This window comes from Hyposmocoma kahamanoa, unplaced genomic scaffold (genome assembly GCF_003589595.1).
Source record: "Hyposmocoma kahamanoa isolate Upper Pololo Valley unplaced genomic scaffold, ASM358959v1 84, whole genome shotgun sequence".
NCBI lineage: Eukaryota > Metazoa > Arthropoda > Insecta > Lepidoptera > Cosmopterigidae > Hyposmocoma > Hyposmocoma kahamanoa.
In genome coordinates this window covers 6,719,216-6,730,587 of record NW_020654229.1, presented here as the reverse complement: position 1 = coordinate 6,730,587, position 11,372 = coordinate 6,719,216, and the positions used below count along the sequence as shown (strand labels likewise).

At 35.8% G+C, this 11,372-nt stretch overlaps 1 protein-coding gene across 1 annotated transcript in view; it reads left to right on the top strand.

Annotated features, from left to right (window-relative positions):
* Positions 1-11,372, top strand: part of LOC113234442 — a 110,712-nt gene that overhangs the window by 52,071 nt on the left and 47,269 nt on the right. The window contains exons 10-12 of the mRNA XM_026469751.1: positions 2,335-2,496; positions 3,573-3,614; positions 8,139-8,282. Coding sequence (XP_026325536.1) covers positions 2,335-2,496; positions 3,573-3,614; positions 8,139-8,282 — 348 coding nt within the window. The remainder of the gene's footprint in view (positions 1-2,334; positions 2,497-3,572; positions 3,615-8,138; positions 8,283-11,372) is intronic.

Genomic DNA, 11,372 nt, shown 5'->3' with positions numbered 1-11,372 from the left:
ATTTAAGGTTATTTGAAAAGAGAAATCCCTAGAGTTTTTTGCTCGTTCTTCTCAGGGAGGTCAGCGTAGTGAATGAGAAAATTTTACTTATGGAATAATCCATTATTTGACTTTCAGACGTCGAAACCGCTAGATTGGTTTACTTTAGCTACTTTCACAGTCTAATGACATACGGCATTTTGCTTTGGGGTAATGCCGCCGATATCAATAGAATCTTTGTCCCGTAGAAACGTGCAGTTAGGGCAATTTACAATCTGGGCCCCAAAGTATCTTTGAGAGATAAGTTTAAGGAAATTAACATTCTTACATTATTACATTCATGAAAATGTAATTTATGTTAAAAGGAATAGTAATTTCTTTACGAAAAATAGTGACAGACATAACATTAATACGAGGAATAAAAATAAACTAGCTTTTCTTGATAGTCGTCTCCACAAAAGATCATTTAAGGGGCAATGTATACGCTTCTATAACAAGATTCCGGTTGATATACAAAATTTGCCTTTCACGAGGTTTAAAACTATAGTGAAACAAAAACTTTATACTAAAGGTTATTATACAACTTCTGCGTACTTGGATGACAAAAATCCGTGGTAGTAACCCGCTTAGCTCATGGAGGTAGTCTCGTTTTCTGATGTTTCAAATAAAAAAAAAGAAATATTGTAAATGTTATTTACAAAGAGCAACCCCTAAAGTTTCTTGCTCATTCTTCTGGGGGGAATCTGCCTTACGAATGAGCGGTAAAGTTTAACCATTGTGACGATTTCAAGTGTAATAATGCTTACCTATGAAATAAAGATTATTTTGAATTTGAATTTGAATTTGAATTTGACATAGAAAAATCAATTAAATTGTAAGTAATAATCGATAATTATAATATTTTTATTAAAACAATACAAAAATGCAAAGTTAATGGAAAATTTCTTAAATTTTATTTAAAATCTGTTAACGAAAAGTAAGTGAATTCGATAAACTGGATTCGGCCCCTTGGTAGCCACACTTAGCAGTACAATATTTTCTTCAAATTTCAATGGGACCACTACTAAGGACCACCACTACTACTAACCCTTTCCAACAAAAAAAGAATCATGGGAATACGTTCACAAATACGGAGTAATGGCGGAACATACATGCAAAAAAAATACAGAGGAAATGAGAACCTGAGGGCAGACCATCGAGTATATAACCAGAAATAGAGACGAAATAAGGGCCATATATTCCTGGTAATACGTTAGCGATACAGCTCTTATAAATATCAACTGTCGTTTGCACTGAAATATAGACAGGCCAAGTATATAATGTACGTCACCGTATATTCCAAAAATAATCTGTATTTATTGTAATAAAGATAATATCTCTAACAATACCGTGCTGTTCTATTCGGTGGTATGGGAAAAACAGCAAAATATCTAATTACAAAACAAACGGAATCACATTTCATCGGTAATTAAATATTAAATATGTATTTTGCAATTTTCGTCCATTATAGCAAAGCTCAAGGTAACTGGTCGATTTGAAGTGAAATAGTTGACGACACCCGTCAATTGTTTCGAACTCGGGCTAGCCAATCAGAGCGCAGTTGTCACAGTAATGATATGACAGAATAGTTTTCAAACAAATTAAATGACATTTCGTCTCTATTTCTGGTTATATACTCGATGGGGTAGTCTTACATGGATCTGAAGTTTGTAATTGAGAAAGAAAGAAAAATGTTTATTACACAAGCACAGACACGCATATAAACAAAACAACAGAGGAATAATAATAATAATAATAATAATAATTCAAAATTAATGTTTTAGGCCCTCGGAGAGACGAGAATCTAAATAAATAATGATATAATAGTAACAATAAAAAAAATAATAAATAAAATAAATTAAATTGAAACAATGACTGATTTCTGAATTAGAACAATAATGCAGTACCTAATTCACACTCACAATTCGTAGAGTCGTGTCGTGTAATTATATTAAGTAAATTTTAACGAACATTAGGCATTTAGGGTTTTTCCCATAAAATAGTTTAAAGGTTTTTACTACAGAACTGTATATGAAATAATCAATAATAAATAAAAAATAGTCTATCAAACCATATATATTCTTTATTGCACCAAATAAGTGCAACATAAATATTAGATTAACAGAAAATGTACAAAGGTGGACTTGTCTCTAAAAGAGATCTCAGAGAGCTAAGTTTATAAGCGGGCAATAGCATGCCAGGGAGAATGAGAAAGAAATATAATAAATTACATTAATCAAAAATAAAAAATTGCCATTACTTAGATAATTATTATAACGAAACATAATAAATAGCAAACTATTTATATCCTTACAGGCATTGAAATAGAGATCAATCCACGTTGCAAGAACATGAAATGTCCGCCAATTACAGATCCGATTTGCACCGAAATGTCGTATAAAGATTCGGGAAAAGAACGAAAGAACTATATCATAATGATCAATAAGTGTGAAATGAACTACGTCAACTGTCACAAAGGTACGTTTTGGATGGTGTAGCCCCATCGAGTATATAAACAAAAAAATACGATACGCCATTGACTTACAAATAAATGGACGACGGGTCTAATACAAAAGCCACGAAAAAAATGTCCCAAGTCAACCTATTTGAACGTAGTGACATGTAAAGGAATATGAAAAAGCTAAATCGTTGAATTTAAATTGTAATGTCATCGCAGTACTGCCTAATTTTGCTTGCTTCGCTGTCAGTCGAACAAATGAAGACTAAAGCGTGAATGACGCTCTGTGTACGATTTTAACGCCCTATAAGTTCGGACACTTTTTAGCGCGGACCCGACGACCATATATTGTAAGTCAATGCAATACGCATAAAAATTTCCATAGTTTTACTAAGGCAATATTAAAACAAGAATTATAATTTTTTAAATTTCATTTATACTTTGATACCGGATTTTTTAGGCAAACCAATACTTTCGAGCAGGTTTTTAGACATGTTTCTGGGACACAGGGCGGCGGTGCGTAATACAATTATTATCTTTTGAGATTTTGTATAGCGTCCCAAAAATACTGGTATGAAGCGACTAAAATTCAACTGCCTCCGTGGTCGAACGGTTACCATGCCGGACTGCCACGCAGAGGTCTCAGGTTCGATTCCCGGGCCGGGAGAAATGTTTGTATGGCTTACATTTATTTCTCTCGTGAGTTTGGGTGTAATTTGTGGTTGTCTATGTGTGTGTCCATGGCACCCGCGACACAGGGTTTCCCTACTGCGGGGCTATGTTGAATGTGTGCGTTATTTATTATTTATTGAAATGTTTCAGAAAATATCATAAAAAACGTAGGAAATGAAGCTATTTTTCCGGATTTAAATCGCGTATATTTGTAGGTTTAGCGTAGGTTTGTTTGAAAAAACAAATATACGCGATTTAAATCCGGAAAAATAGTTTCATTTCCTATGTGTAACAATCGCGAAAACCTAAGAACTCGATATCATAAAAAAGGGTTCAATGCCATCTAGCGACATCTCACCGAAATTAAATAGAATATGCTAATACAAGTCTTGATAATTTTTAAATATATTTGTTTTTTTTTTAGGAGTCAACGTTAAGGAAGTTTCTATGAAGGAATGCAACAAACGTAAGTATTTAAGTATTTTTAACTATATCTACAAAAATTATAGATGTCTATATAATAATAATAATACGCATTTATTTCGGACCGGAATCCATATATAATTAGTAACAGACTTATAAACTATGTTAGTAAGTACATTAATTATTTTGTATTATATTTGTCTATTTATATTCTATACATTTATTTGGCAACCCAATTAAAGGGCACCACATGCAATGTGTCGAAGCGTTCATTGAACGGACCGTCAGCTCTGTCCACTACTGTGCTCAGGAGGCTGTTGGCGCGCACCCGCTGCATCAGAGACGCTTGTCGCTTTCTTGGATTGGAAACCATCAGTATGTGCTTCTGCAAACATTATTTGATGCGCTACAGTAATGCGGCAGCCCCAACAGCATCCTGATCCTATATAATAATAATAATAATAATAATTTATTTACTTCAGACAACATTTAAGGTCCATTTCAATGTTAGTAGAGCTTATCCTAGATTAATACTTAATAACTAACAATGAAATTAGCCTCTGTGCGAGTGTATACATCATCGGGCAATCAGGTCTATCAGCTATCGCTTTCAGGATGCCATATGCATGGTTATTTTTAAAATCATATTATTATTATATATATAATATAATAGATTTATAATCAATCAGCGAATACAAGTTACTTTAGTAAAAGTTAAATTCTTATTATATCTTGTTAATAAAAAACCGATCTCAAAAGTAAGTGGAATTACATCTATTTGCCAAGTTTTATTGAAATCTGTTACTGGAAAGTGCGCGAAACCGGAGTCATCCCCTAGTTTGCCACCCTTATATCTCATATAGATGGAATATTTTCGTCAAATTTAAATGGGGTAAACGCGTAATATACACACAAATAAAAATATCGTCGAAATGAGAGCCTCCTCCTTTTTTGAAGTCGGTTCAAAATACACTGCAGCTTCCTAGGCGAGTAGTTTTATCTTACGATGCCGTAAACCTGTTTCCGGGAATCCGGAATCTGAAAAATTATTTAATTAATTTCAATAAATAAATTCATTTATATCAAGTCATTTGGACCCATAATGGTAGTTACCAATGATATCTATTATACTTTGTTAGTTACAATGTCACTTAAAAATTAATGTTAATAACAATTACAACTTACACAATTAAATTTTATAAAATTCCAATTCTAACCTTCATCCAATGCGTCTGAATAGGATAATTATTAAATGTAGAGGCAATCATCTTCTAGACACCGATTCAGAATTCTTCGATGTTTTAACCCATAGATAAGTTATCTATGTTTTAATCGAATCGTTCAATTGGACATCGTTCTCGAATCGAAGGGCGCTTTCCGAGCGTTCGATTTGGTTTCGGATAAGTTATCCAACAGCGTTTACTGAATTAGTCAGTGAAATAGATTATAAGATAAATAAAAATCCTTTTATATACATTTTTAAACTTTAAAGGTCTAAAATATAGGAATGCATTAGTCTTGCATTAAAATAAATTAATAAAATTGAACAAAATCCAGATTTTATTTAAAATAATAAGAGATTTCCATATTAGATACATTCTTGCTTTGTAAACAGTAGGACGTTCTATAACTTTTATTCGATAACTGTGTTCTGGGGGTCTATTCTCGATCTCCGTCAGACATCCGTCCGAAACAATTACTGTCAAATAAGTAATATTCGACAAAATTAAAAGACAAGTATCAAGAATGAAGCTTCATTCGCATCACGCGTCTTTTCATTTTGATCAAGTATTGCTTATTTGGCAGTAATTATTTCGGACGGATGTCGGACGGATGTCGAGAGTAGACCCCATGAATCGTGTGTAACGTCATTTCGTTTCGGTTTCGAATACGACAGTTTGAATTTCGATTCGGGTGTTGTGAATAAAAATGAAAAGAAATCGGTCAACAACTGACTTATCGTGAGGTTCTGAATCGACCCCCTGTACACCATTGTCGCTGTACAGCATGCGATGCGTCAGTGCTGCAGCACCGCGGTAGATGCAATAGTATTCTGAAAATATTACTGTATTGCACTAGTAGAGCGATGAAGGCGTGACATGTAAAACTCACCCTCAGAGCACTCGAGTAGAACAATCGGCAAAATGGTTTCAGTGCCCCCACTTGCTGTGGTGGCTTCGACTAGCCACTAAACGCGACCACTAGTGGCTGGATGCGGCCACTAGTGTTGCTAAAAATCGTCCATTTGCCGAATTCAACGTTGCTGTTCACTGGTAACATTGTTGGTTAGACATAAATAAATAAATCTTTATTCATAGCCATTTACAGTAGGGAACAAACTTACATAATAGTGCTTAACAGTGACTGATTGTAGACCAGTCGATCAACATCTAGACCCGACAAAACGATTCAACCTGTGCTAGCGGATAGTGCTGTAGCCGCCACGACGGGCCAGCATCAATCGTATTTGAGACAATATGGCTTACGAGTATACAAAAAGGTACTCTGACGTCCCAAAACTAGTACAATACAACTGTTCATTTGGGACCCGGAAAATAGCACATACGAATTTAACTTTAGCTTTATTTAGATTGACAGGTCGATTTTTGCATTTACTAGTTTTATATACACTAGCTCGGAGCGGCTTTCTTTCTCATTACAAACCTGCGCCAAAAGAGTGTTTTCCACGCTAGCGTGGTAAAGGTTTTTATAATTCGAACTTGACGATGGACTGTGGTGCACGTAAATTTTTCATTCGATGAAAAAAAACATAATGACACGTTCAACTACATTATTTATCTAATATAAATCCGTTGGTATATTGTATTCGTATTATTGTTGACATTAAAAAACTAACTCAAACTAACGTAGTGAGATGGGGCAATGCTCTCTCTTCTCCATATGTTGCGGAATGTGGAGTTAGGCAGGGGGGATTAACTTCTCCAAAACTTTTTAATCTGTACATAAATACATTGATCGGTGAGCTTAGCAGCACTCATGTGGGATGCTATATAGATGGAGTATGTCTCAATAATATTAGTTATGCCGATGACATAGTGCTGCTGGCACCATCGATCAGTGCACTTAGAAAATTGATTGGGGTTTGTGAGGATTATGCCGCCTCGCATGGATTGATGTACAACGTCAAAAATACTGAGTATATGGTCTTTGGGGTCGCCGGTAAGAAGAGTCCTAACAATGTGCTTCCCATAAGTCTCAATGGAATTCCATTGAAGAGAGTAGCTCATTTCAAATATTTAGGACACTATATTGCCGACGACCTCAAGGACAACATGGATATAGAACGCGAGCACAGGGGACTGTCGGTGAGGGTGAACATGCTGGTTCGCAGGTTTGCTCGATGTACGGTGGAGGTGAAGGTCACTCTTTTCAGAGCTTACTGCACACCACTGTACGCGGGGGCTCTGTGGGCCAGCTATACCCAAGTCTCGCTCAGGGCCATGCGCACGCAATACAATAACGCCTTCAGGGCGCTGATGCGGCTGCCGCGGTTTTGCAGTGCGTCTGCCATGTTTGCTGAAGCCCGTGTGGATAGCTTCATGGCAGTCTTGCGCAAAAGATCAGCATCTCTGTTGAACAGAATACGTGGCAGCGGTAACAGCCTCCTGAAGACAATTGCAGTTAGGTGTGAGTGTCCCACAATGCGGCATCTCATTAATAATACAAAATCTGTTCTAGAATTTAAGTACTAACCTAATTATAAGTTTCATTGTTGCTAACACTTATGGATCCTAGTTATCTGAATAAATGAATTTGAATTTGAATTAAACTGACCATGATAATTAATTTTGTTTATTAAAACTGGTTTGTTATAGTTCAACTGTTCTTTCATCTACCATTTTCCTCGCCATAGTGAGGTGGAAAGTTATGTGTTTCGCTCGGCAGCTAAGTTGTTTCGCGTCTCGTACCTTGAAACCCTAGCTACGGTCAGGATTTTATAATCTTAGCTTCCTTCGCTTGCTCAGGTTTCTATACAAACACTCGCGTCAAACAACAACTTCGCAGCCTTGCATACCATAATTATTTCTCGACAAAACCAAGTTCTTGCCCAGTAAACATTCATAAAATTTCCCTGGAACTAGCGACTAAGCCGCTAAAATGGCACCAATTGCGGTTGCGGAGAAACTTGTGACGGGGACGCGGCCATTCGAACGCTCAATTTGCGCCGATGCCATATAAAATCGACTCATCCGAAGAACAGAGTCCAATGTGATCTCGTTATTCAGAATAAGGCCTAGCTTATAGGTATTTTCAGAATTTTATGTATTATTTCGTTTCAAAAACATAAAATCGATCAATGGTCGATTGACATCCATAGTTAAGAACAGCGAACGAAGTGTACAATGTCCTAAGAATAAACAGTCTTGCAGAAAGGTCTTTGTTCTACGGATGAGTCGAAATATATAAAAAATCTCGTGAGTAACTTGTGGTCGCGTTTAGTGGCCCTCTAAAATGTCACTCGTTGTACGTATATATGCAGACATTAATCCACTAATTTGGACCTTATTCTGACCATTGCTTATTTAAATTATGTTTCTGGTAACAGAGAAGAAAATGAGAAATTCGGGCGGACTAAGTGTATCAAATTCTCGTTCGAAGAAGAAAATAACACGGGATTTAAGCAAAGCAGGGAAAAAAAGTTCAAGAAATATTAGATCTAGAATATTTCGTCCTGTCTGGAATAAATACTGTGAGTATAAAGAAATAAAGAATAACTTTTTTATTAAAAAACAGAAGACCTCAAAAGTTTGCTTAGCGGATTTTTTATTGGAATTACATATATTTACCAAGTTTTATTGAGATCGGTTAACGAAAAGAGCGCGAAACCGGATTATCTCCTAGTTTTCCGCCCTTAGACTCAACACACACTGTCGCAGAGTCGAAGCGTCGCGACGCGTCATGTTTTTCGCCTATATCATTTTCATCTCTATTTTCCCATTAAGGTACAAATTTGTGTTATGCAAATATGGAATCGCTGGTTAAAGTCGAGCGGTTTCGCGACCTGTAGCGCGACCACGCAAGTCGCCATGCGTTTTGTTGAAAAACAGGACACGACGCGACGCTTCGACTCTGCGCCAGTGTGAATTGAGCCTTAGAGGTGGAACATTTTATTCTAATTTAAGTGGGACAACGCAATTTCCAACAACAGAAAAGCATCGTCAAATTCACAAATGCCAGCGCTATCTGTAAGAAATCTATTTCTTAACTCAGCACCTGCCATAACTTTTCAAAAAACAATCTTATTTCAATGTAAGCTTAAAGTTAGCTTATTATAATATTACTCATATTCGTACCACGACGAACCTGTCAACCAAGTAATGTATCATTGCGAATGTGACTGAAAGAACGAATGACTTCCCAATATTGTCTATTCCTTACTAAAATAGGAAAGAAATAACGCTATATGAACTATATAATGCCATCTCTTTCTTTTTTGATGTTCCGAATCGTCCTATCGTAGTATAATGTTAAGTACTTAATATTATTTACATTCAGAGAATTTAACTGTCAAAAAATGAAAACTATGTAATAACAAAATCTTTAATAGATTTTTTGTAGAATGACGTTGATTTCAATTATTTTTCCGCATTTTCGTGAAGAAAAATAAACAAAACAAGCTGAATCTTGATTGTCACGTTGTGAATTCGGAACTAACAGTGTCAACTGTTAATTTCGCCAAGGAACATATAGATGGCGCTGTCATAATTTTAGGAAATAAACATCGCGTATTTTTATACAACGAGAAATTATTTCCTATGTGCTATTAAATAAAAAAGAAACAAAATATTGAAGAGATATATGTAAATAAATAAGTTCAACTTAACTTTTAATCATTACAAATCAATATTAAGACAATAAAACTGAAAATAATATTGTTTCCATTGCATTCGTGTACTATTTTAAGATTACTAAATTTGACATACGAGCAATATTACTTTAATGTTAAAGTCGCGTCATAGTACGAACTGAGTGAATGTATAGTCACGAAGCTGCCAATAAAACATTATAGTTTTAACATTACAATAAGCTTACTTTAAACGCGTCGTCGAAAGGTCAATGTAAGGTTAAAGTAATATTATTTTAAGAGATTGTGGTAGGCCCCCTGACCTTTATAGCTACCAACAGGTGACTTGGGACGTCGCTTTACTCAATGTCACGACGTTTTAACCGCCATGATACTGCCTCCGTGGCCGAACGGTTACCACGCCGTACTGCCACGCAGAGGTCTCGGATTCGATTCCATTTATTTCTCTCGTGAATTTGGGTGTAACTTGTGGTTGTCCACCTATGTGTGTGTCCATGGCACTCGCGATACAGGGTTTCCTTAATGTGGATTTATAAAAAAAAATTGTAACTCCACTACTGGTTCAAATCCAACCGGACCGAAGGAACGGAAAGAAGGATTCGTCAAGAAATGACGGTCTGAAATATCACAAATCATTTTATCTCTAGATGTCATTGACTTACAAATAAATGGACGACGGGTCTAATACAAAAACCACGAAAAAAATGTCCCAAGACAACCTATTTAAACGTAGTGACATGTAAAGGAATATGAAAAAGCTAAAACGTTGAATTTAAATTGTAATGTCATCGCAGTACTGTCTAATTTTGCTTGCTTCGCTGTCAGTCGAACAAACGAAGACTAAAGCGTGAATGTCGCTCTGTATACGATTTTAACGCCCTATAAGTTCGGACACTTTTTAACGTGGACTCGACGTCCATATAATTGTAAGTCAATGCTAGATGTACAAGCGATATTCGTATTTTATCGGATTCTAATCTGACTTAATGTACAACCGACGTCCGAAGTAAGTCCGAATTTTCTAGATTTGTATAGTCTGGGTGTAGCCGCCAGACCCAAGTGGAGGAAGTAGACGATTCAAGTTGACTGTAATATATTGGCAATATGTTACTGGTTTACACGAATAGTGCCATTAATCGCTAAACAGTGGTGGTTTCTTGTTAAAGTACAATTCAAAAGCGAATGACCTTTTTGACCTTTCGATGCCTTACTTTCTCAAACTCGTGTCTTATAAAGAGTTATTTATCCAGGAGATGGCAAAATTTTCTATTTATTTTAAATTTCTTATCAAGGATGTTAATTTGGGTGCGTTACTTTAAGAATACGTAAAAGCCAGTGTGTGAATATGAAGGAAATATTTTTTGCAAAATTTCTATATACAATCCATTTTTTGCATTACAGTAACTTTGTCCTTTAAGATACGAGTTTAAGAAAGTAAAGCGACATTATGCTAGTTCGTACAAAAAGTTCGTTAAATACGTGGTAGGGATGAAATAACATGTGTTAGTCGATTGATTCAAAATAGAACCCCCGGCCTACTTAATGTGCTTAATGCATTGACTTACAATTATATGGACGTCGGGTCCGCGCTAAAAAGTGTCCGAACTTATAGGGCGTTAAAATCGTATACAGAGCGTCATTCACGCTTTAGTCTTCGTTTGTTCGACTGACAGCGAAGCAAGCAAAATTAGACAGCACTGCGATGACATTACAATTTAAATTCAACGTTTTAGCTTTTTCATATTCCTTTACATGTCACTACGTTTTAATAGGTTGACTTGGGACATTTTTTTCGTGGTTTTTGTATTAGACACGTCGTCCATTTATTTGTAAGTCAATGGCTTAATGTGTGTGTGTGTGTTCACGGGCCTTTAGTTACTGCTTCGAAGGTTACATTAAATGTTATTACAAAAATTCTGTAGAATCGGATGAAGTGCGCAAACGCATTTAATGTTCGATCTTTGTATTAATAAT